The sequence below is a fragment of the Apodemus sylvaticus genome, chromosome 15, assembly GCF_947179515.1.
Source record: "Apodemus sylvaticus chromosome 15, mApoSyl1.1, whole genome shotgun sequence".
NCBI classification, from domain to species: domain Eukaryota; kingdom Metazoa; phylum Chordata; class Mammalia; order Rodentia; family Muridae; genus Apodemus; species Apodemus sylvaticus.
Genome location: NC_067486.1, coordinates 35,478,484 through 35,506,142, shown reverse-complemented (window position 1 = coordinate 35,506,142; position 27,659 = coordinate 35,478,484). Strand labels below are relative to the sequence as shown.

At 34.9% G+C, this 27,659-nt stretch overlaps 1 protein-coding gene across 1 annotated transcript in view; it reads right to left on the bottom strand.

The window, feature by feature from the left end:
• Nucleotides 1-27,659, bottom strand: part of Epha3 (EPH receptor A3) — a 315,074-nt gene that overhangs the window by 10,375 nt on the left and 277,040 nt on the right. The window contains exons 14-15 of the mRNA XM_052158911.1: nucleotides 14,871-15,020; nucleotides 13,032-13,225 (exon numbers count right to left, since the gene is read on the bottom strand). Coding sequence (XP_052014871.1) covers nucleotides 13,032-13,225; nucleotides 14,871-15,020 — 344 coding nt within the window. The remainder of the gene's footprint in view (nucleotides 1-13,031; nucleotides 13,226-14,870; nucleotides 15,021-27,659) is intronic.

Sequence of the window (27,659 nt, the reverse complement as noted above, 5' to 3'; positions counted from 1 at the left end):
GGAGACTATTTATACATGTAGGAATGTAAGCCAGATTCGTTGAAGCAAAGGTCCAAAAACTAAATAAAGGAAATCGAGAAACTCTATTTCAATACCTGAAGACTCAGAGGAACAAGATATGAGTAAACTGTCTTAGGGTGGGGTGTTTTTTATTTGTTTGGCTTTTCTTCCCTTTCCCTTTGGCTTTTAGTGACCTCGTTCTTTAACTGTCCATTGACTCACAAGAATGTTTTATTTGACACTTGTATTGTTTTTTTTTTTTTTTTTTTTTTTTTTTACATCAGGGAGCTTAAAAACAAAGAGGTAACAAAGTCCTTATTTGTGGATTAAGTTTAAAACTTATGAACAATTATATTGTTCCAGGCCCTATGCTAAGCGCATTACACAGGCATCAAGACTTAACCTTTACAACATCAGTTAGGCACAGATGGTGTAGGCTTCATAATACACACAGAAGCCAACACTAACAGAAATTAAGTTACAATCTTTTCTCCCTGCAGCAAAAGAGACAGAGAAGAGACTTAGATACAGCTCATAGTGGAGCTATGGCATGGGGTCAAAGAATTGTTTAATTCAGATTTGTGTCTTTGTTTTTCTTAATGTTTTTGTGATTGTAGGGTGCAGCATCACCTCTGACCTATCATGTTGGGAAGTGTGAGGTAGGGATCCAGAGCATAACATACGCTACCTCTGTGGTCTGGGGGCTTTTCTGCTTTCCCCATCTGTAAAATGGGATTCAAGTGATGGAAGTAAGATAGATCTTCCATAGATGATAGATACATGCATAGGTACAGTCAGAACAATGCTGCCTCAGAATTGTAGAGGTTTGCTCTTAGTCTGACATAGGTTGCATGCCTTATGGATCTTGTTTACATATTTAAAACTTGAAAAGTCAAACAGTTCATTAGTTTCAAGTTTTATGAAATGGTTGGATTGGCATGATATTGTTAATTACCGTGTTGAGGGACTATAAGTTTAGACCTGGTTAGTTTTACGTATACAATGGTACAAGAGCCCTATAAAATGGCTGTTACTAGAAGTCTTATTAGAACAGTCAATAACTTTTGCAAGCTCATTATGAGGTCCCAAACAACCCCTGTAAATGGCTGTGCTTTTCTGCCTCATGTTGTTGCTGTTCTCATTATTGGACAAAATGCCATTTACAATAAAACTGTATCAACCATAGTATAATTTTTATAATTGTGAGTATGAATTTTATTTTTTTTTACCTCATCAGATTTATTGTTCAAAATCTTTCCTATTTTTTTGAGGTTGGCATTGGATTTAATCTTTATCTCTTAAGAACTGTAAGTGTATTTTAATGGCCCCTAAGGTAAGAGATATTCAGTATAGAGCGTGTTCCTAGCATCCTAGATTTATGACGGAGTGTGAAATATCCATCGTTGGCAGTTTTAAACATTTAAAAGTTTTATACTTTTAAAAACACTTGTCTAAATTAAATATATAATTTGAAGTGTTAGAATTCAGCATTTAGAAATATAGGAACTCAACTTGGGGAACCAGAGGATTCCAAGGTACATTAAAAATATTTAGCATGCTTCATTCTTTAATTTTGAAATAAGTTTACTATCATTGATTATAGTGAAATTGTGTTAAGTAACTGAAAGCCCTCACGCAGTCAGATGCCCTGGAGCTCTACCCTGTTTCCTGTATGAAAGTTGTCACTCACTGGTTATCATGCAGGCTGTGTGAGAAACAGTCCTGTTGTGACTAAGAAAATAACTTTGAGGAAAATTCACAAATGTGTGAACTAAAATGCACTTTCATTGGGAAATTTCTTTTACCACTGTTGATAGTCCCCTTCACATACGAACCTACAAAAAACTCCTTAACATACAAGAAATATGCAAAGGTGAAAGTTAGGGTTTTAAATTTTTTGTTCTCTCTCTCTCTCTCTCTCTCTCTCTCTCTCTCTCTCTCTCTCTCTCTCCTCCCCGTGTGTGTGTGTGTGTGTGTGTGTTTATCTGTGTATGTGTGAACAACATGTTGAAGATGCCTATGCCACAATGCACACGAGGACAGCAGAGGACAGCAGAGTATAATTTGTCTCCATCCATCTTTATGTGGATAATGGTGATCAAACTCAGTTCTCCAGTCCTGGCACCAAGTTCCTTTACCTGCTGAACCATCTCTTTCTTCCTGAGATAGAGATTTCAGGAAAGAATTTCTAAGCTACTATTATTTAGAATACATGAGAGAAACCTATAAATGGATATACAATTTTATTATTATTTATGTGGCTATATTAAAATAATTTGAATAAAACTTTCAAATATAAAGCTGATTTAAAGGAAAGATGGTTCTATTACATTTCATTCTGCCTTTATTCTTGTCTTTATACAACATAGCTGAATAATGGAGTTTTTTTGGACAAGTTATCTTTCTCACATATAAAGTGCACAGAAAAGCCTTAAATCAAGTATGAGAAAGCTTTTTAAGAAAAATGAAGTGAGGCTGAGATATGAGACAATGAGATATAAAAGTCCCCTTGATGTGAGGGATAGAAAAGTACCTGCAGTCATGATCATACACAGACCAGAAGGTTTCTACGTCTCCAGTAGCTGTTGCCCAGAACCCATGTCGACTCTTAATTTCATGAATAGTAATACTTTTTTATTAATGGGTTTTTGGGTATGAAGAATCAAACCCCAGGCCATTTATTCAGGATATTTATGAAGTGTGTCTAATAGCAAAATGGGAAACATTTTCTTTTCAGCTGAGGAAGGTTTGTATTTTTAAACTCAGCACTTTGGACAGACTCAAGAAGAAGCTGGAGAAAATGACTGTAAACAAATTGAAATAGAACAGGACAGGACGTGTGGATTAAGGATTAGAGTGACACCAGCTGAGTTTTTCTGTTTATGACTTGGAACAAAGTGCAACCAAGATCTAAAAAACAGGAGGATCAGGAGGAGGAGGAAAGAAGAAAGAAAGAAAGAAAGAAAGAAAGAAAGAAAGAAAGAAAGAAAGAAAGAAAGAAAGAAAGAAAGAAAGAAAGAAAGAAAGAAAGAACCTAATTTTTATGCCAGTGACCTCAGAATAACCAGTCCTGCAAAGTATCATTTTTCCACTTCCAGGATTTCTCTAGGGATTTCAAATAAAAATTGGTTCCTTTCCTCCTCAGAGAGGACATCTGGAGAGTTTATCAATGGATAGGAATTTGTCTCTCACTGTGAAGAGCCTGTGATGTCTCTTCATGCGCACCAAGGGAATCCGGCTTTCTGAGCAGCTGCAGGCAGGAGGGTTTTTTTAGACCCAGCTCCAGACATAGGGTCTGAAGGGGAAATTTATAGGCAGGGTGATGTGCACTGTGAGCTCACACTTTTACTAGACAAATTAGATAGGTTTCAATCCATGCAGCTGTAAACGATGTCCTACGGAGTTCCACCTGATCTTTTACAGCTTTTCATAAATCAGTGCCTACTGGCCGCAGACCGCAGTCATTAAAAAGAAATCATGGAAATTACATGTTTGCTCAGGGGAAGCAAAAAATAACTTTCCTCCCCTGCCTGCTCCCTCCTTGTATTTGGGTTTGTGAATTATTCTTTTATGGGCTTTCATACCCTTGTGTTAAAGAGGTACACATATTTTTCTTCCCATCAATTCCTATTTTAGCTGCCAGTGCTTACAGACCAATTAGCACCAGGTAGTAGGGAACAAATGTTACCTAACAACTGCCAAGCCTAAAAATATCTATCTGCTAAAAGTCAGCTCATGTCAATACTGTCCTAGATTCTTTAGGATTGAGTAATAACTTATTCTTTTCTGGATTCTGCTTTACAATTGGCATTATTTTCATACCTCAAAATTATAAATAATATATATTTCTTGAAGCAATGAGTAGGTGTCATGGCCTCTAGGAGACCTCACCAAAATTAAAGATGTGTGCTATAAAATATTTTTTTATTTTATTTATTGGGAATAGGTTTGGGGCATGATACATCATTTTTTAAAGCCAAAATATTAACATCATTTTCCTTTATCATTTTTGGTTCCTTTTATAGTTTGGTTTTTAACTTTTAGTTTGATGCCTGTTCACTATATTCAAGAAGGAATGTTATATTTGTCAATTTATTTGAATGTGGATCCATATTAACCTTGATATTTTTACCTCTAAAATTAAAAGTCCATATACTATTAAATGTATGAACTTCTCATTGGTAATGAAAAATAACTCTATTTATATTCATTCAAAAGTATATGTAAAAATAAGTGTTTCTTTGTTTCCCAATGAGAAACTGCTAAAGAAATGAAACCTTGAGGGGAAGAAAGCTACTGTGCTCTTCAACGCTCTTTATCCTTAGCTCTTAAGAGAAACTTCAGCAGTTGTAGCTCTTTTCTGCGTTAATCCCTCCCTATAGTAAAATTAGTCACCTTGGTTTTATGATTCTTAAAAGGGAGAAGAAATCACCTGGGTATCTGGCATATTTGTTTCCCTGTAAAGGGTCCTTTATAATATTTGTCAGAGAGCAAAATCATCCTGTCAGTTTAGAATTTAAGGTCAAAGTCATTTTGTGGAATAAGGCAGAATTGGTTTGGGGTTGTCGACTTTATCTTTAAGTACAAAGTATTTGTCAAAAACTCAGGTACTCTCAAAAATACTGCTTTATGTACCCAGACATAAGAAGTATTTTCAAATAGCATTGGTTTATGGCCATTAACGGGGAAATGAGGAGTAGTTTGTTTTTGCTCGTATTTCTGCTGTAAATTCATTAACATGATCATCCCATAGTGATAAATGCATTGAAAAGCAACTTCTACAATGATTTCAATTAACTCTACATGAGTTGGTCTTCAGTACCTCATTAAACATATATTAATTAGAATATTTCAGTCTTTTTAACCACAGAATTAGTTACATTCACCTCGCAACTTCATCCTAATTATTTTAATGCATCTCAAAATTACTTATCTCAATGATTTGGATGCCATGAATCAATTATAATATTGACAAAATATAGCTTTTAAGGCATGGAAGATGACTCAGTAGATAAACCATTCACAGTGGTTCTCAATCTCTGTGGGTCGTGATGTGTTTGGGGTCAAATGACCCTTTCACAGGGGTTGCATATCAGATATTTACATTACAATTCATAACAGTAGCATAATTACAGTTATGAAGTAGAGATGAAAATAATTTTATAGTTGTGAGTGAGCACAACACGAGGAACTGTATTAACTAGGCAGCCGAGAACCACTGAGATCCTGTACGTAAAACGACAGACAGATGTGATGACCAACCTCAATTCCCCAACCCTGGCCTTTTGCAATGATCCTCCATGGCAGTTGCATCAAAAACATTTTAACAAAGATATAGCTAAATTGTATTTTTAACTGTATTTTTGTTGTTGTTGCTTTTGTTTTAAATGCATGTTGACCTCAAGCATGTCTTATCTGAAGCAGGCTTCCAGAAGATCTCCAAATCTTAAAAAGAAGGGCTTCATGCTTCCCTATCACATATTTGCAATTGTGTTTTTCTTCTAAATTTCTCAATGGCATCTCTTTACAATTTTTGTACTCGCCATCTAGATATCAGTAGGCCTCCCATGATTTCAGATTCGTCAATCTAAAACAGTTCTTTTCCAATCTTCCTAATGCTGCAACCCTTTAATACAATACAGATCCTCATATTGTAAGGACCCTCAACACTAAAATTATTTTGTTGCTACTTCATAAGTGTAATTTTGCTAGTTATGAATTACAATGCCAATATTTGATATGCAGGGTATTTGATATGTGATTCCCAAAGGGATCTAGACCCACAGGATGGGAAGCAATGCTCTTAAAAAATTGAAACAAAATAGGTCTAGAAAAATGACCCAGCACTCATCCATCCCTGAAGTCTGATTCATTTTGCTCCTCAGTTTTATGAATCTTACCATTTCACTTATGACAATGTTTGCTCACTATTTAAAAATCGTTATTGACTACACATACCCCATATAAGCAGCCTAAAAATTTCCCTAGGTGCCACCAAAGAAAGAAATATTCAACAGAAGCCTTTGGCCATTTCAGTAAGATTCTTGGCACTGGTAGAATTTATTGGTCACTTTGCAGATTCTAACTACAGCATTTAGAGATTTCAACATGATATTTGGACACCATAGTGTTATAGAAGTCTATGAAAATTATAGACTTACAAGTTGGAATTAGGATTGCTTACTGTGACTCTATTAGAACCACATAACCCCTCCATAGAGTCTCACAGTAATCCACAGTAAGAGCACTTTGCTAGAAATTAACTTTTGTTAGAAAAACGAAAAAGGGATGCACTGTCGATAAACACCACAGTCAATAAATTTGAGATTTTTCTACTAAGCATATAATCATGGTTGCTAGTCTGTGCCTATATAGACTACTCTAAACATGTCTTAGCTTTCATGTTCCCCTCCATACCATCATGGACTTTCAGCTTCTAATGACACTCAGTTTCACTGTGCAGTGAAAGATCATTTGCCTCTGCCTTACCTATCCATCTTACCCTCCCCCCTTGCTCTCTGTCAAGGAGAATACAGGGCTCATAGCCCTCCAAATGTAAAACCCCAATGTCCTTCTTAATATGTTCCATCACTCTACATATTTCATTTGCTACCAGGTGCTATACTATTACTTTTTTGTATCATACCTTAAGCCTTGTCTGGTAGACACTGAAATTGTTTTCTACATTCTTATTTTGGCTATGTTTGTTTCTGGTCTTTCTAAGGTACAGCTGCCACCACACTATTGAATGTCTTTTTCTTTTATCTTATTTCATTAGCTATTTGCTTTATTTACATTTCAAATGGTATCTCCTTTCCTCATTACCCACCAGAAAACCCTTATCCCACACCCCTCCCCACTTTCCTAACCTGGAATTCCCCTACACTGGGACATCAAGCCTTCATAGGACCAATCGCCTCTCCTCTCATTAATGTCTGAAATGGCCATCCTTTGCTACCTATGTAGCTAGAGCCATGGGTCCCTCCATGTGCACTCTTTAGTTGGGAGTTTAGTCCCTGGGAGCTCTGGGGTTATTGGATGGTACATATTGTTGTTCCTTCTATGGGGCTACAAACCTCTTCAGTTCCTTTGGTCCTTTCTCTAGCTGATCCATTAGGGAACCTATGCTCAGTACAATGGTTGGCTATTAGCTATGAGCTATGGTATTTTGATCCACCTTCTAAGAAGGATCAAAGTATCCACCCTTTTGATCTTCCTTCTTTATGTGCTTCATGTGTTTTGTGAGATATATATTGGGTATTCCGAGCTTTTGGGCTAATATCCACTTATCAGCAAGTGCATAGTGTATGTATTCTTTTGTTATTGGGTTACCTCACTCAGGATGATATAGCTCAGATGGTAGAGCGTTTACCTATCATGCATTCCTTTTTTACAGGGATGGAAATTCATTTTTTATACATAATATTATCATTCAAAATAATTTCTTAAAGTCTTTACTCATAATCTTTATAGTATTCTTTTAAATTCTATTTTATAGTAGAACTGTTGTATGCCATGAAATTGAACTCATCCTCTATGGTTTTATGTGGTCTGCTTATCTCTACAGACTAACCCAAACTATAAAGTTTAATGCTGTCAGTTGTTTATAAATTTTATATAATAGAAACGAATGTCGAACTATTAGAGAATTGCAAAACTAAAATTAAAGTCACATCCTTTTATGACTCCGAAATACCTTGTCATTTTCCTTCAGTGTGTACAGATTTTATGAGGCATGTAGAGTTTCTGAACATCTATTTCTCCATACTCAAATGTAAGCATGGAGTGGAGGTTGCATATGCTACCTATATAATTCTCATGGGATTTAGAATAGTGTTTCATGAAATTGCTTTTTAATTAAGATTGTATAGATTCAGATAATGGCTGTCAGAAAACTTAAGACCATATATATCTTTTCCCACTTGCTCTATTTTTAAGGAAATAAGTCAGTTACTTGAAATATACTATAAAATTTAATACAACTTCTCTTCTTACTGCTCCATGTGATGTCTAAAGAGAGCTTTGTCCTGGAGAACCCTTTACAGTCTACTTTAGTCATGGACCCTGAGCAAGATGCTCACAAAAGTCCTCATAATGGAGATATTCTGTTGTGAGTCAATTCAAATGAATTGATAGTTTTCAAGAATTCACACACACACACACACACACACACACACACACATACACAAACACACACACACACAAAAACTCCAGAATGAAGACAATGCTAAATATCATATTGCATTTTGCAAAAGAAGAAAACGGTATTGGATTTTAATCATATAACCATAAAACTCTTGCAATAAATACCTGATGCATTAGCTGAGTCCTTAAGGACAGAAAGACGAAAAAGAAAACCTGAAACGGAGGATGGGAGGCTTCTGCTTATTGTGCTGAAGGATCTGGAAGAACCACGGAGGAGGCTGAGGATTTTTTAAAGTGTAAGTGATAAAGGTAAAAATGGCCTCTTTCTCCTCACATTTGCCTTCCTTTCAGAAAACAGCTACATAAATCAAATCATGTAACTTCCTTACTTTAGATGCTTTAATAGATTCCTTATGCACTTGAAAATGAATCCCAAAGTCTTCATGATGGCCTTGTAGCCTTAAGTGTTCTGGCTTCTGTTTGCATATTGAGGCTAAGACAGAACCATCAAACTTCCTTCTCTCCCATACACCTGTCCCCATTTCTAAATTCTTTCTCATTTTAATATATCATCAATTTACTTATCCTATGCATATAGTACTGAGACGAGAGAGAGAGAGAGAGAGAGAGAGAGAGAGAGAGAGAGAGAGAGAAGTGTTGTCCTAGAGTAGAGAGAGAGATGACAGTTGACTCCAAGCTAAGGTATTACTACCCTGCAGATCATTGCTCAAATACAAGCTCTTCAGATGGTCAATTTTCAACAACATCTTTATTTTCCACATAGCTATCTCTTTATTTCTTCCTACTGTTTGTGCTATCTGAAGCATACTGTACATCATATGGAGAATAGTTGTCAGTATGGTCAGTACCATCTGTCTTCCTCAGTTTTCAGAGCTTCATCGTTTCTATTACACAAGTAGGTCTATCATGTGCACGCACAAAAATATTAGTGAGTGGATGAAAAGGGTTACTGGGGAAACTGAGTCCTTTAGAACACCTCAAAAGAATCTGGCAATTTTTCTGAATTATAAAGAGAATACTGAATTGGTTATAAACAACTGGTTAATGTTATATTTGTTTGGTTATGGAAATTATGAGTATGATGTGTCTAGATGCCTTGTACAGGAAAAAACAGTAGAAGAGCTTAGCTGGACAATCAGTACAGCGTTCTAGTTCAAAGGAGCATATGATGCAAAGAAGGCATGCTGAGGGTCACTCCTAAACCCCACTGGGCAAATGAATAGGTGTTGGTGTGTGTATTCACCTCAACTCCACTGGAATGGTAGTGGAAGGAAGCTGGCTAATGGAAGGACATAGAAAGAGCGTTTCAGGACAAAAAAGTGAAGATATCTTGAAACCAGTGCTTGCAAAGTTGTGTTCTAAGGAATGTTGGAAAAGTAGGGATGCAGTGATGAGAAAATATCTCCAAACGCAGGTGATACTGACTGCATCATCTAACTTTTACCTGTTGAGAAACACAGTCACAAAGATTTATCAAATTTCCAGATTCTAGTATTCTTACATTAAGATTTAGAATCTGATATATTTTGTCAATTCCTCTGGAGGTGTTTCCCACAATAAAATATGAAATAGAATGTCATGATATATTTTTATAGCAGAAGTACCATTTAAATGAAAAGTATAGATAGGGCTGGGGAGATGGCTCAGTGGTTAAGAGCACAGACTGCTCTTTCAGAGGTCCTGAGTTCAAATCCCAGCAACCACATGGTGGCTCACAACCATCTGTAATGGGATCTGATGCTCTCTTGTGCTGAGTCTGAAGACAGCAACAGTGTATTCATATAAATATAATAAATAAATATTTTTTTAAAAAAAAGTATAGATATATACAGAAGAGATGGAAGCAGGAGGTGGAGAAAAGGGGAGAAGCATTTGCTCATGATGGTCAGAGGGACAGTCCTTCTAGAAATGACTAGAAAAAACAAAATGGGTAAGAGCACGTGTCAATAAATTTCATTGTGGTGCCAAAAATACTCCAAGTACATAATCATTTTAAGACTATTCAGTCAACTATATTTTAAGGACACTGTTTGAAAATTAAAGAATGAAATGAGTCACTTTGCTTTGAAAAAATTAATATAATGACTGTTAAGTTGAACAAAATTTCATTGAAGGAAAAAATAAGATAATGAATGTCTTGTATGGTCAGCTCTCTTAATATAAATGCCTTTATAACAATAAATAAGCATATGATTTCCCCGACTTTATACTTAATAAACTAAAGCCAATGGCACCTTATAAAAAAAGTCCACATTTTCCCAGAATTAAATGTTTTGTGATTAGCTCTTTAGAAATTATTCAGGTAGTCAATGCTATAGAAGAAAAATACCACATATAGGAAAAATCAGTTTAAAATGTCTATTAATGTTGGACACTTGTGTGTATCCTGACCTTCTGTGATCTGATGTAAGACTATTTTCATTCACTAAATTGAGGTTAAATACGCTCAATCCTATAGCATAATTTAGTTTCATATTGATAAGATCATCCAGGAGAAGGTTTAAATGCCTTTGTATGAGAAGAGAGAGTTGAGAAGTTGTTTTCCCTGCTATGGTTACTGCTGAGCAAAGATCAAAAGAAATGGCTTCAAGGTGTAAAATGAGGACCATATGCCCTGCCTAGGACAGGTCTGTAATCCAGCCAGTTGTTAAACTGTCAGGTGGATTTCCACCGAGTCTGTGTTATCTCTCTCTCTCTGTGAAGTTTGGAACAGAGATGAATCTTTATAGAATAAGTTATGGTAAATTCTGTCTAAAGATAGTCAATAAATTCTATTGTAGTGACTCCTAAATGTTTTATGAAACTAATAAACCATCATTCTTATGTGATGACATTAAAAGCTTAATTTAGATTTACCTTTTTTTTAAAAAAAAGTAAATTATACAGATATTGATCCTGTATGCTCGCTATATTTAAGTCAAAAGGATTAAGGATGGTATTATAGGACCTAAGCTCTAAAACACATACAAGAAAATATAAATTAATATCATCACTGTTGGTCTTGGAAATAGCTTTTGGATATGGACACTGAAGCAAAAGGAAAGCAAGTATTACTCTAGCAAACTGAAAAGTTCTATACAGCAAGGAAATCCTTAATAGACATAAAAAAGGAAGCCACAAAATGGAAAAATTGTTACAGACAATACACCTATAAAGATCATGCATACAATAGTAAATTACTATCTACAGCTTATAAGAAAGTCAAACAACTCACAAGAAGAAAACAATCACCTCACAAATAATAAGCACAGACAAAAGATTTGTAACATCCAGAGAGACATGAAAAGGTTATGATTGACATGTAAAAACAATCACCTATTATTGAGATATGCAAGTCAAAACTAATATAAGATTGCCTTTCATCTGGGAGCTGTTGGTGAGGTAGACTAAAAAATATTGTTGGTGGGTATGTAAATTCATATAAGATAAAATTTCTTTAAAATTTAAAAGTGTAGTTAATATTTTGTCAAGTACTCCAAATTTTGGGTGAATAGCCAAATTACATAAAATAACAAAAATGGCAATAATAAGTGATTAAAAGTATGTTTCATGCATGTACTTATATATCTATTATATCTAAATCTATATCATCTATATCTATGTCTACATCTGTAGACTTATATATGGCAATGTGGGTGAATCTAGATGGCATTATTTTAAATAAAATGATTCAAAGATAAATAAAGATCTGTATATGAACTCATAAGTGAAATCCAAAACATGTCCAACACAGAAAGAAAGAATAGAATTTATCCTGAGTCAGATTTCAGGAAAATTGGAAGAGTGTCTTCAAAAGAAACACACTTGCATTATAAAATAAAAAAAGCAGTGTAAACATAATGTGCATCATAATGATTACAGAAAATAGATCATTTAATAAGGATGTCAGTAAGATACGTCATTGCAAAGTTAGTTACTGATCTGAAAGTTAAATATCTAACACAGTGAAGCCTTATTTATTTCAATCATGCTATTCATTTTACAATACATGTGTTTATAGAACTTGAATGTGCTAATTAAATTATATATACATATAACTATATATAATTATATATATTCATTTCCCCTTTGGCTTTAATATTTAAAATGCTGTAATTTGTACTCATATCTTAATATTTTCTTCATTTTAGGTTTAAGAATATTATTTTATACTTCTTAAAGCATTGCATCAAATATTCACATAAAATTTGGTCACAACTTATAATTAATCAAACCTCTTATGATCTATAGACACACACAAACACACACATACATACACATCCCATATATGTACACTAGGCACACCCTCACCAGCTGCCTGATCTTTTCTGTAGGTTTTTGTGTGTTCATGTGTGCTTGTGTGAGTGTATGTGTATGTGCACATACACATTCATGAGTGCACACGTGTGTGTATGTGTGTGTGTGTATGTGTGTGTGTGTGTGTGTGTGTGTCTTAAGGGTCTTCTGTAACTCAGGGTGTCTTGATCTAACTATTTGTCTGAGAATGTCTTTGGATTCCTCCACCTCAGGAATGCTGAATTTACAGGCATGCACCATGAGACTGGGCTCAGCTAATGGAAGATAGCTTTAAGCCAATAAATCACCCACTCCCTTTCCTTAAACAATGGGGAGTAAAATAAGCTATGTGTCCAGCTTTCCTATTTTCCAGACATAAGCTTAGAAGATAAGGAAACTTTTAGCCAAGATTCATATTAATATATTCATTATTATTCTGCTGTGACGTGAGAATTCTTTCCCAAGTTGAGGAAAAACAAGCAAACATAGATTCTCTAGTTCTGAGAACTACAATTTCTGAGAACACAGATCAAGAGGGAGCAGGAACATGCATTGTGAAGGAAGTAAAGCATACAAATACAATGTGTCACCTCGCAGCCGCGCTGGTGATGATCTTCAGACTGCCTGGGTTCCGGATGAGCTTATCCAGAATGCTGACGATCTGCTCGAACTTGGGTCTGTTGTTCCTGTCTTTCTGCCAGCAGTCCAACATCAGCTGATACAAGGCAGCTGGGCAGTCCATGGGAGGTGGCAGGCGATAGCCCTCATCCACGGCCTTAATTACCTTTGAGAGAGGCAGCGTTTCCGGGGTTAGGAAGACATGGTCTTTTCCATTCACAATGAGAGTATTGTAAATATTGTTTTAAGTTTCCCAAGAAGATAATAGCTACACTTATATACATAACAAATTATAAATGCCTGAAAATATTTTATAAAGGTTAAGGGGGAGAATGTAGTGTGTGTTTATCTTTTGCAAATTAAAGTAAAAATAAAGGTTCTACAAGAGAGGGCAATTTGTTACTATTAAGAAATGATTATTTTGAGCAGGGCAGTGGTGGCATAGGCCTTTAATTCTAGCATATTGGAGGCAGAGGCAGATGTTGTGAGTTTGAGGCTAGCCTGGTCTCCTAGGCTACACAGGGAATCCCTGTAGCAAAAGACTAAAAAATAAACAAAAAAAAATTTAAAAAGATTATTTTGTTATAGGGATAGTTATAAAAATCTTGTATTGATTCATGTAAAAGAAAACTGGATGCAAATTTCAGCCTTACCACAGTTGAGAACTTTCCAACCAACAGAAATTCTCTTTAGTAAACTTCTATGGGCAGTGAGTGCACCATTGTTTTAAAACACAGAGAGCGGTAATTTTAAAAGTTTAATGCAAATCAGAAACATCTGGAAGAGTTCTTAATGTATAAAGTACTTTCCTCTCATTGACTGAGTTTCAGAATCAACCACCTGGGAAAAAAATCCTGAGAATTTTTATCCCTAACGAGTTCCTCGGCCAAGCTAAAGCTGGTAGTCCAGGTACCGGCTTGTGTGTGCTTTGATATGAGTTTGGTGAAAGTGTGTCGAAAACTAAGTGTCATTTTCCTACCTTTATTATATCTAGAGACATTAAGTTTATTTGAAGAAGTCCAAAAATATCTATATATCAAAATATAGTAGAAGCAATCTTATAAACTACGACGTGGAATTAACCAGTATCATCTCAGATTGCCTTCTTTTATGTAGGATTCTTGATTAAAATCTCTGATAAGCATAAAGAAATATGCTAATCCCATGTGCTAATAATACCTTTTTTTTTCACTAATAGTAGCAACATGTAATAAACGCAAACACAATTATTTAAAAACTCATATTATAGTTACAACAGAATGTTAAAGATTGTTTCCCCAAGCCAGACTCTTCATTTATTTTTGTGATTAAGGTCATGTGGAACTTGTACATTATTAGGAACAGCATGGTAGAGATTATTAAATTTTATCTTTGGGAAATACTAAAATTAATTAAGAAAAATACTGGAAGAGTTCTAAAATTATAGTCAAGAAAGGATGCCAGGCATCCTCTTACTAATGTTGAGTAGAAACCAATTTTGGGGAGAAATTCTTATGATACACATGCCCAAACACACACACACACACACACACACACACACAAACCACATACACACACATGATTTTATTGCATTCTTTTTTGAAAATCTTCCTTTTGTTACATTTTAAAATCCCTGCTTGGGGAAATAAGTAAAGCTGTAAAAACAACCCAATTAATACCCTTGCAAGATGTGGGAATAGCTTTATTCATTTAAGTATCCAGATCCGATGTCACCAAGTAGGCGCCACCTGGCTTCATAATGCTCTATTTCCTTGCACAGCTTGAAGTTTTAATCTCAACTCATAACTCATAAACTAAAAACACATACTTACATCTTGATTAGACATCTCCCAATATGGCCTTTCTCCGTAAGACATCACTTCCCAGAGAACAATCCCATAACTCCATACATCGCTGGCGGATGTAAACTTGCGGTAGGCAATTGCTTCTGGTGATGTCCACCTTATTGGTATCTTTCCTCCCTTTGGATATAAAAATCATGTGCAATGAGTAAATACATAATATACTTTGAAATCAAACATAATTTTTTCAGGGTGTCTGCCCTGAAGGAGAATATCCGCTTCTACTAAAAAAAAAAAAAAAAAAAAAAAAAAAAAGAAAGAAAGAACTCATTGTTCAACTTTTCACATTTAATTTGTATTTAATCAATTATTCACTTAATTAAATCTTTTTCTATGACAATTTCATACATGGATAAAGTGATCTGGGGTTACTTGAACCTGCTACTGTCTCACATTTTCTTCCCAATTCTATTGATCTTCCTTCTCCCTAAAATACCTTTTCAGACATCCATATTCCCTTCCTCTGGAGATCCTTTGAGTTTAGCTAAGATGATGTTCGTGACCATGAGCTTGGAACCTTGCATGGAAACCCAGTCGGCAACTTATTTTACACACAGCTAAAGACCACTCTTCTCCTAGAAGCCATCAGCAGCCCACGCCTCAGCAGAGAGTGGTAGGAGGGTCAGTGGGTATTTTCTAAGCCATTGTTAGAAAACGTATCTTTAGAACAAAATTTATCCCTAAAATATTAGAACACTGAAAACATAAAACAGCAAAATTATGAATTGCTCAAATGTTAACAATTTTTAAAAAAAAACAATGATGGCATATTAAGTAGTCATAGTGTCACAGTACCTATAACTTGAGGCAACCTTTTGGAATTAAAACATTTCAAAACTCAGCCTTTATTGATTTACCAAGAAATCTTAGTTCAGAAAAGAAATGTGATGGAGGCTTGTTATCAATCAAAATTTCTACCAACGGGCAGTTGGTTTGTATCCTAAAAGATGACGGATCTGATCCTAACAGCGTGGTGCATAAGCCTTCAGTACTTGATTCATTCCAGTTAGGAAACTAGTGAATAGACCCTTAAAGTTCCATGAATGCATTAGATGAGGACATAATGTGAAGCTCACTACTGCCTACAAAGCACTACTCAGGTTTAGCAATTTTGCTGCTATTGCCAACTCAGTCAGACTTACAAGGCTTTTCATTTCCCCCTTGTCCATGTGAGACAGTATCAAGCCACTGTGGCTTTAAATGAACACAGAAGAAACTGGCATTAGACATATCTAATTGAAAACATAAACTGCAGAAGAGGATTAAACCCAATAAAACAACTGTGGAATTAAAAGGAAAAAGTATTGAGTATATCATCACAAATTGTTCAATCCCAGCCTTGTAGATTCAAACTCTTTTTTGTTCACTACCATACAAAAGATGCAGCACTAGCATAATGAGCTAGTAAAATGTCCATTGTCATAAATAAAATAAAATATAGTGTTCCCAAACTACAATTTGAAATCACAAGCCCATGAAAGCTGGATATGTAATAAAAGTGAAGGTTATGAGCATAGCACACGTGGGTCTGGGCCGACCACACAGAATTGTTGCTTATATTTAGATTGTGTCTTGGCAAGAGATCAGGCATCCAAGAAAACCTTGTTTATCTTAGTAGAATCCCATTTTCCTAAGTTAATGCTGCCTTAACTTCACACTGTTGTCTTTTCCATGGAAGACATTCTTACCACTTTCTGAAACTGTACCGTCTTTCCAGCTTTTGAAGCAAATACTCTTATTACTATTGCTTGCACTAACCCAAGAAGTACATCTTTCCTTTTCATCTATCTGTATCCCGTCACCTGTTGGTCAGTTCCCCTTCATTCTTCCATCCGACAACCTCAATCCCTTCTTGGTAACCATCACTCCATATTAACTTCTATGAGATCAGCTTTGGCAGAACACACACAAACCACTTAGCATTGTATTCCCTGGGCCCATAATGATGGATACAAAGAATGGGATTCTATTCCTAGAATATTTTATCATATACCCAGGCTGCGTTCTTTCCTCCTGCACTCCTGGACATACTTACATTTGGTGGAGAACATGGCTGTCTTCTCATTCTTATTCTTTTTTTAATGTGGTTTTATTTTTTTCTTTTATTTTAATCGACATATTTTTATTTACATTTCAAATGATTTCCCCTTTTCTGGTCCCCCACTCTTATTCTTTATGCATGTGGGAGAACATGAGAGCCAGGCTCTCGAAAGGGTTCCTTTCAACATTTCCCACCAGATAATTCCAGGGACTTGAGTTTGAGATGATTCTATTTCCTCTGTGTGTAAATCCTATCAATAATCCCCAATTATGGCACCCCAAAGTAGCTATAGACAGTATCAAAGGTCCAGTGGGAAAGTGCTTGTCCCTTTAGAAGAGCTACTACTTCAAATGACACATGACAGTTTTCAAGACAGACTCACAGGACTAGGGATTTTATCAGAACTGATTGCACTCCCACATTCCTCATGCTCATTGCTTCCAGAGATAACTTTTGCTCTTGTCAAAGGATTTATCTTCATTATGAAAGTCAAATGTTCAATTCACAAGAGCTAATTTGTTTACTTTTTGCACTTGTTGTTCTTTTTTTTTTTAATAACCTTTATTTTTATTTCATTTACATTGGTGTTCTGCCTCCATGTATGCCTGTATGAGGGTGTCAGAAGCCCTGTACCTGGAATTACAGAGAGTTGTGAATGGCCAAGTGGTTTCTGGGAATTGAATCCAGGCCCTATGGAAAAGCAGCCAGTGCTCTTATCCTCTGAGCCTCACAGGAGTAATTTAATATGTAGGTTTTGATAACATAGTCTTTCTGCAAGTTTCCATTTCAATTGTTCTCTCCTTTCTTTAAAAAAATAATTTGAGTATCATTTTTCTTCTCAGGTGGAGCTTACTGGTGGGCTAGTTTTCATCAAAAGGTCCCGAGATTGGTAAGCAGTGTGGTCATCTGTAGTCCACATGACAAGGGCATAGAGATATGCTGAAGATATGTGGGTAAAGAAGGGGGGTTTAGAAGCTTTCACTGTACCACAATGTACAAGAGAGTGTTATGTCTTTCAGCTGAGTAATTGATGTGTTTAATTGAGCATACAGAAGACAGACTCATTACATGTTTTTTGTTTCTTTGATTATATTTTAAGATAATGAATTCCAAAGCTTATATATCATCCTGCACATGATGGAAACATAGAACCTCTTGCTTCCTCATCACCCACCTCAATAGTTCATCTAAGATTTCAAGGTTTCTATTTTTTTATTTAATGTTGAGTTTATATATGTGAGAAATATGTTTAACTGGTTGTTTTGTAATAACTGTCAAACAGCTATTGAATGTACAAGTTTCAATGAAGTATGCGGATTTGATGAGACCATGTGCTGTTTTTATTTGGCCCATGTGATTCCTGACAACAAAATAATTTTATTGCATCTTTTGATGAACCTAAACTTGGAATTCATTTTATAATTTGCATTCTCTGAGCGAAATACCACTGATTATGCAAAATGTTTTAGAAGAACAATTAGTTATAAAAATAATTTATGATGATGAATTTTCCATATTAAAATAGGTTTTTAAATTAATCATTTATTTAAGTGTTTTCTGTATTTGTATTTAAACTCCTGGACAATTTATGCATTTGAGGTAAGTACCCAGTAATGTGGAGCAATCCTTGAATCATAGCATATAGGCTGTATCTAAAATCTCAACCTCAGATGGAACTCCAGTTCAAAGTCAGCAAAATGTATAGTTAATGTTTGCTCCCTATATTTGAAGCATCAAACCTACAGTCATATCTAACTGCATCTGTCTATGTGCCAGTTTACGAATTGGGAGTTCCAGGGACTGCTCAGTTATTTGTCCCACTTGAATACTTTATTTTAGTTGAAATAATAAGTGTTGCTTTCTGGGAGCAGTTTTGATCCTCCTGTTTAATTTTTTGCCAAGTTTCTTGACATTTCTGCAGCAATTTTGCAATATAAAAACATAAGGCCATGGGAAACATAAAACTTAACTATATTCTTCTGTTTATCTTCTCTAACAACCTAACAGCTTGAATAGCACATAAAACTTAGCACTTTAGCTTTCAAATTTCTCTACTAAATCTAAGTGAGCAGCAAGGATACTGACATTCCTAGGGATAATTATGTTGAAGTGCTTGAGAGTAACTTCTTACTAAACTAGTTCTATATGAGTACATATTTTTGTCTTTCTTCTATACAACCTATAGAAGAATTTAAGGAGACAGATAAAGAGTTTTAAACACATTTTCTAGGGGTTATATAGCACAGAGCTTACTGGCCATTTTTGAATATTGATCAGAACTTTGGGAATTCAAAATTTATATTTGATAGTTCACATACCAGTGGTCTTTATCTTCCTAATGCTGCAACCCTTAAAAGAGTTCCTCATGTAGTGACACCCCCCACCATAATATTATTTCATTGCTATTTCATCACTCAAATTTTGCTATTTTCATGAATCTTAAAGTAAATACTATTTTGCAGGATATTTTATATGTGACCCCTTGTGAAAGGGTCAGTCGATTCCTGAAGGTGTCACAACCCACAGGTTGATAACCTCTGCATAAGACACTTAGCCAAATGATGATGGTATTTTTTCTTCTAGGAGTTCACTTGACGCCATTTCTTTGCTGAATGTGGGTGACCTCAGCTTTCACTTCTAAAGAGAAGAACAATGGCTGAAATGCCTGCGTGTTCAAACATACTACTCTATACCGATTTTTTTTAGCTTCTGTGAAAATCATTTCCTGTTGATTTAAGCACTGTTCCAAGGATTCTCATTTCCTCCCTCTTGCCTGTGAGCTCTGTCAGATTGTACTTCAAGTAGTAAAGGATTTAGGAGGGTTAATCTGAGTAAACCCAGAGTTATTGAGCATTGACTGTGGAGACAAATATTAGCCTCTCAGGTTGAAAGCAGAATTACTCTGATAAATCACATTGTCGAATGTCTTAGCAACTATTTGCTTCCTGCACTGTAGTAGACAACAAGGTACTCTCCAAGAGGAAGCACCTCCCAGAAGATATATCTGTTCTGATCTTAAGTAGCTCCTTCCTAAGGGTTACTGAGGGATAATTTCACCAGATGTTGTTTGCCATGAAAGACGAGAGACAGATGGCTATTTAAGAAGCAGAAGCCTACCCTTGAATTCTTGAGATTTTTTTAAACTTTATGCAAAACAATTAAGAATTTATTAATAGGCAGGAGAACACTCACATTCAAATAACTCTAAGAATGCAAAAAACACAACTCAATTAAGTAATGTTTATGCCCCTTCCAGATGGTCACACATATAACATATTAATATAATATAATAATATATAATATAATATAATATAATATAATATAATATATAATATAATATAATATAATATAATAATAAAGTTAGGCCATACGATGGGAAGTGCATACCTTTATTACAGCATACAAACTGAAGAATAGGATAAATGTGAAATACTATGGATCCATTCCTTTCCGAATTCAGTAAATTATTAAATTCCAGATTATGTATTATATATAAACCAAATCCCCAAGTTGTTTTCAAAATGTCTTTTAAAAAATATTTTACATTATGTGAACTTGGGGGTAGGGACTATTCATGTAAAAATATTAACTGCTGAGCCTTCTCTCTAGCCCCCAAATTTGTATTCTTTACCTTTCAATATGATACTGTCATAAAAGCACACACAAGGACTAATGAAGCAAATCAGAAAGCCCAGAGGTAGATTTTTACATCTACAGCCAACTAACTTCTGACAACTATGGTAAGTCTAGGCATTACAGGAAGAACTATTTTCTCAATGAATTGTGGTGGGGAAAATTGGATCTCTACAGAAGGAAGAATGACTCTCATCCTCATTCATCACCATTTACCAATTTAATGTACTGTGCAGATATAGCTCAAATCTGATCTAACTAGAAGAAAATATCTGAAGGTTCTTCAAAACATTAGAACCAGCATGAAAATTTTGGACAAACCCTAAAAACAAGGCAAGATAAGTGGGGTTATAATAGTTATCAGCATAAAAATAAATAAATAAAAGAACTGGCAATGGAGAACAGAAAAACCCCACAAGATGGTAGAAAGTATTTTTTAGGTATGTATCTAAAAAGATATTTCAATACCATAATATAGAACAATAAGATTTAAGTTAAAAGGGCAATATACTTAAATAGTAAGTAATTTCTGAATAGCAAACTTATATATAAAATGTTCAACATCATTAATCATCTGACAAATAAAGAAAATTCACAATTAACTATCACCCCACTATAAACACATATACTTTATAGAGGCTAAAGGAGAGCAAGAAGGGGCACGTGAGAGGGCATGGGTCGAAGAAAAGAAAAGGGGGAATATTATAGTTACAATCTCAACAATCTTTATGTATAATATGTTAAAAATGACAATAGTTGGTAGGGATCCTGGAAAAAGAGAATCTATGCACACTCTGTAGGACTGTTATATAATGGAGTCTTTGTAGAAAATAGAATAGAGGATCTTTAAAAAATTAAAAGTCAATAAGCGTAAGACCCACTTGTCTTCCTATTGAAGTTTTTGTACAAAGGAAACACACTAATACGTCAAAGAGACATTGCATTCCTGTGTTAATAGCAACACCATTCACAACGGCCATGAGATGGAAGAAATCTATGTATCCAGCAACAGAGCAAAGGTTGAAAAGGGAGCCCATGGCACTGCAGTGCTGTGCACTGATAAAAACAAAGGAGATCTTGGTCTCTGTGTCCAGAATGGATGGAACTAGAATTAAGCAAATTCACTGAACTAAGCAAGACACAAGAAGACAGACATGTATAATCCCACTCACACGTGGCACTGAAAAATATTGTTCTTATAAAAGTGAGCATATTAGGGACGGTCAAAGACATTGGGACAAAAGAAGAAGGGGGGGGAAGGTCAGGAGAGATTAATCACCACGTGCCAAATTCTTGATAGATTAGAGTAAGAAGTCCTGGCACTCTGTTGCACAGCATGGATTCTTTCAATAAAAAAATTTGTAGTATACATTTTTTAAAAAACTAGATAATTTTAAGCATTTTTACCTTAAGGAAATAAATCTTTGAGGAGGCAGGTATTATTAAATATTTGGTTCAAATATTAGATATGTATGCATGTGTTAAAGCTTCACATCATATCCCATTGAAATGTATATTTTTAATGTTTTTATGTATCTGTAATTTATTTAAAAAGTTAAAAAAATGAATTTAAAATTTTTAGACTTTTTGCAGTTTTGATATAGTAGTATGCCAAAGAAGCAACATTATAATTTAAGGAAGCATATCGACTATTTCAGGAATAGAACATGTTTATAGTAAGATAATACTAGTAATACTAAATCCTTCTAATAATTAAAAACAGAATATAGCTTGAAGACTCACACAGGTAACATTAGCAACTGTAAAACAACAATGATGAAACAGTAACTTTAGGCTCCAAATCTTCACTAAGACACTTCTAATGATTTTGTGATAAAATAGAGAGAGACACAGATACACACACACACACACACATACACACACAGACATACACACACACACACACACACACACACAGAGAGAGAGAGAGAGAGAGAGAGAGAGAGAGAGAGAGAGAGAGAGAGAGAGAGACCATGGTGACAGTTCCCTTGTATGCATACACTGCACCAAATGTAAAGTAATTCCAGAGATAATGTTGGGCAAACAATGGTTCTGACACCATAGTGAGTAGAATGCAATACTGACTTACACCTTACTATGGGGAGTGATTTAGAGCTGGGCATAGCATCTCATGCCTACAATAACAGAACTCAGTTGGCTCAAGCAAGAAGGTACAAATTTTTGTCTTACCTGACACGTTATATCACATTTTATATATTTAGTCATTATATTTTATATTATTTAGAACAATTTTTAAATTTAAATATATTTTGGCTGTATTTTCTCCTCCCTAATTCTCCTCCTCCCTACCTATGCAATTTTTAAGACTTTTCTTAAAAACAAAGCATCAATATAACAGGAAGTCTTTCCAAAACTAAGAAAACAAAATAAAGCCACATCCCAAAAGAAAAACAACACACCAAACTGTTGTCAAATAAAACCACATAGAATAACTCTATGTTGGTGCACTGCTCCTGACCATGAAGCTAGTCCAGCATTGCTTTATATCCTTAATATCGCTCACTTGGGTAAAACTGGTTTTTTCCTCTCCCAGGAAGTATAAGTGGCAGTTCAGTTGTTAACCTAATAACGCCTCTGCTAGAGGGCAAATACCATAAATACATGAAGAACTCAAGAAAGTAGACATCAAAAAAACCCCTAATAACCAAATTAAAAAAAACTGGAGTATAGATACAAACAGGTTTATTAAGTTGGAAGACTTCATGTAGAAAAATTGAAATAGATCTATACTTACTAACTGCAGAAGCCTAAACTCCAAATAGATCAAAGTCCCCAACATAACACCAGATACATTGAACCTGATAGAAAATAAGTAGGTTTGGATATAATCTTTTTTTTTTCCAAGACAGGGTTTCTCTGTGTAGCCACGTCTGTCCTGGAACACACTCTGTAGACCATGCTAGCCTGGAACTCAAAAATCCACCTGCTTCTGCCTCCCAAGTGCTGGAATTAAAGGTGTGTGCCACCACTGCCCAGCTGGGCTATAATCTTTAATTACTTGGCACTGGAAAAGACTTTCTGAACAGAACACTGTTAGTACAGATACTAAGGTTAGAATTCAATAAATAGTACATCATAAAACTTAAAAGCTTCTGCAAGGCAAAGGACACCATAATTCAGACAAAGTGGTAGCCTACAGAATGGGGAAGGATTTTTACTAACTATATATTCCATAGAGGATTACTATCCAAACTATACAATGGACTTAAAACATGAAATACCAAGAGAACAAATAACCCAATTTAAAAAATGGGGTACAGATCTAAACAGAGTTTGTAAAGGGGGAAGCTCACATAATTGAGATACACTTAAAGAAATGTTTAACAGCCTTAGCCCGCAGGAAATGCAAATTAAAACATTTTAGGACAGATTGGACTACAGAGTAACATTTGGTTCCTGTGTTAGAAAAGGGGGAAAAGAAAAAAAAAAAACGAGCTATCTCATTCATGGAACTGCTTTTCCTGAAATTGATTTTTCCTATGATCTAAGTTACAGTGAGTGCAAACTCATGAGATCTTGGATCTGCTCACTTCTAGAGTCCCAGTCTCAAGAACTGTGTCTAGAACATAGTAGCTATTAATTTACTGCACAAATCTGGGATTTAGTGAATCATATGTTTCATAGAATAACAGTCTCTTCAGGTGACTGAAATTTCATCTTACATCTGTCAGAATGTCAAAGATCAACATAACAAGTGATATCTCAAGCTCCCAAGGATATAGACTAGAAGGAACACTACACATTGCTGCTAGGAGCACAAATTCATACAGTCACTAGAGAAATCAATGCAGTGGTTCTTCAGTAAGAGGGACATTGATCACACTAAAGATCCACCTATATTATTCTTAGGAATATATCCAAAGGATGCTCCATCCTTCCTCAAAGACATTTGGTCAACAGTGTTCATCACTGCTCTCTTCACAACAGCCACAAACCAGAAACAAGTTAGATGTTCCTCAACAGATTAAAGGATAACAGAAATGTGATAATTTACACAATGAATTATTACTCAGCTGTTAATAATTGACATCATGAAAGGTGCAGTAAAATGAATAACACTAAAAAAAATTACTTTGAAAATGGTAATAGATCCAGAAAGACATAAATAGTATGTCTTTTCTTATATGATAATTAGCTGTTTAATCAATAGTATCCAAGCATCAATCCACAGAAAAACAAATGGAAGATATAGAGTAAGGGTCTAGAGGTAACAGAGCTCATTAGGAAAGTGAAATATAGATAAGATACACTTAGGACATTTTAGAACAGATGTGGCTACAAAGTAACATTTGGTTCCAGTGCTAGAAAAGGTAAAAAAGAAATTAAAAAATGAGCTATCTCATTCACGGAACTGCTCTTCCTGAAATTGATTTTTCCCCTGATCTAAGTTACAGTGAGTGCAAACTCAGGAGATAAGATCTTGGCTCTGCTCACCTCTAGACTCTCAGTCTCCAGAACCGTGTCTGGAACACAGTTGCTACTAATTTACTGCACAAATCTGGGACTTAATGAATCATACATTTCATAAAGTAAGTTTCTTCAGGGGACATAGGTAAAATACTTAAACACATTACCATAAAACTTCCATATTCAATGTTCCACTTCAAAATTATAGCTTTGCTTTTTCCATCATATAAATACAGATAGATTTATTTTTCCCAGGCTGAAGAGATCATGCTAGTTATCTGTCTAAAATGTATGTGGAGAACATCCAAGGTGACTTATCAACTTTTGATTCCACAATGATAACTGAAGTCAATATATAATTTAGACTTTGTAGAAGTAGCTGGCTTTATTTTGTGACATTGCATGCAAGACTTGGCATGCCTAATTAGAGAATGGAGAGTAGTTTGGCATTGGTTTTATCTATTTAGTTATGTTTGTTGTTAGTATACAAAGAACATTGTTTAGATACTTTGCTTTTATATTTTTCATTCATGTGTTAATGGAATATGGCTAATAATATTCATCTATGTAACATCATGCCACTTTTGATGTTAATGGTTTTCAGTTGAGAACACTTCAAGAACAAAGACTTAGGTTTTCATAATTTTCATTAGAGGTATTATGAACAAAACAAGACTGTTAAGTTCTTTAGTATTAGCCATCGTTTTTACTCATTTAAGATATGAAGTTAGATAATATTAGTGGAAACAACTCAGTAGAATCACAGATATAAAATCTACACCACATAAAACTTTCTTTATCACCAAAGATCTGATCCTCTCACTCAAGCTTGGATTTTATTGGTTATGCTCAGTAAAATATATCATAATGAAATAAAGAGAAAATGATGTAACAATGGAAGATAGATGCAAGAGAAAGTCAATTGGTTTTAGTAAGTTTCCTAACATAGACCATGAAACAATTGTATGCCTAATTATTGTTGCCTGACTTCCTAACGTCAAATTGGGACAATGTATTTAACAGCAGATCCACAACTAGTATATTGTAGTTGTGAGTTCTGTTTCAACATGATAGTATGAATGTTAATTGGAACAGATGCATGCAAACATGCATATATACACAAAATGCTAAACTCAAAAAGTCATATAAAATGAAATGCTGGCACAAAATTCTAGCCAACGTGGCTCTTTTATTATTATTTTTAATTTTGTGATTAATGTATGTGTAACTCTCTGTGTATATATATATTTGTGTATAGTAGGCATGTGTGTAAGTACGTGTTCATGTATGTGTGTGTGTATATATGTGTGAGTGGAGAGAGACAGAGAGAGAGACACAGACAGAGAAATGGAAGGAAGAGAGAGAGAGAGAGAGAGAGAGAGAGAGAGAGAGAGAGACAGAGACATAGACAGAGACAGAGAGACAGAGAGAGACAGAGAGGGCAACAGAAGCCACTGAACCTGGGCCATTGACTTTGCATGCATGTGGATGTCAGAGCATAACTTACACAATTGGTTCTTGCCTACCAACACAGTTAATTTAAAATAAATTATGTGGTAGTACAGTTCAATACAAAAGAGACTGGAAACATGTCATAATTATACTTTAAAAGCAACATGTTGAAAAATGAAAGGAATAAATTATGTTGTTGTTTGTTGTTCAACAACAGAATTTCTTTGGGATTTAAATTTGTGGGGCTACAGGCTTCAGTCATACCAGTCGAGGGAAATCCATGGGTTTCAAGATGATTTGTGAGGGTAGAGTGCAGCTGCAGTTATGCTTCACAAATAGCTCTTTGGAACATATCATATCGCATAAAATGACATCATAATTTAGATTTATATCATTGAATGACTACTGAAATATTTATTTAGCTTTCAAGGTACTTTTCCTGGTAAAGCACCTGTAGCAATTGTCTTCAAAGTGTCATTCAGGCATCTGTAGGAATCCCAAGAGCATTTCAGAGTCTGTGAGCTTGAAACTATTTTTATAATAATACTAAAACTTTATAGCCTTTTCACTTGTGACATCCCAAGAGTTTGAAGTGGGGTTTTACAGAGGGTGCAGGATGCATAATAATATTGTACAATGTACAATGTCAACATTTGGAATTTTGACATTACTCAGGAGTGAAAAACTGAAGAGCGGTAACTGGATGTGGGTATTAAAAATAGCTGATTCTTTCTTAAAATCCTTATTAAAATAGGACCACACACACATTCAAACAATGGCTTATTTGGCCCCTTTGCTTCTACAAACCATTGAGGACATAAGGGTAGATCATTATATGATAGCTAATATTATTATACATATATAAAATATATAAAACATACATACATGTGTGTATGTATATAAATATGAACACAGAAGAGAGTAGTATGGAACAATAGGCAATATAGAGATCAAGCATATTCTCAATGACATAAATACTCCAGTTGAAGATTTTTATATTTTATTTATCTATTATTTTAATTATGTGTATGAGGGCCCATGTTTGGTATGAGTGCAGGGATATGTATTTGGGTCCTTATATACACACAGCAAGTGCTTCTGCTTACTGAGTCACATGTCTAGTTTCTAACAATTTTTTTTAGTTTGTACATAATTAGTTGATACAATATCTTCACCACTCCTTTTATTTTGCCTGACTCCCACAG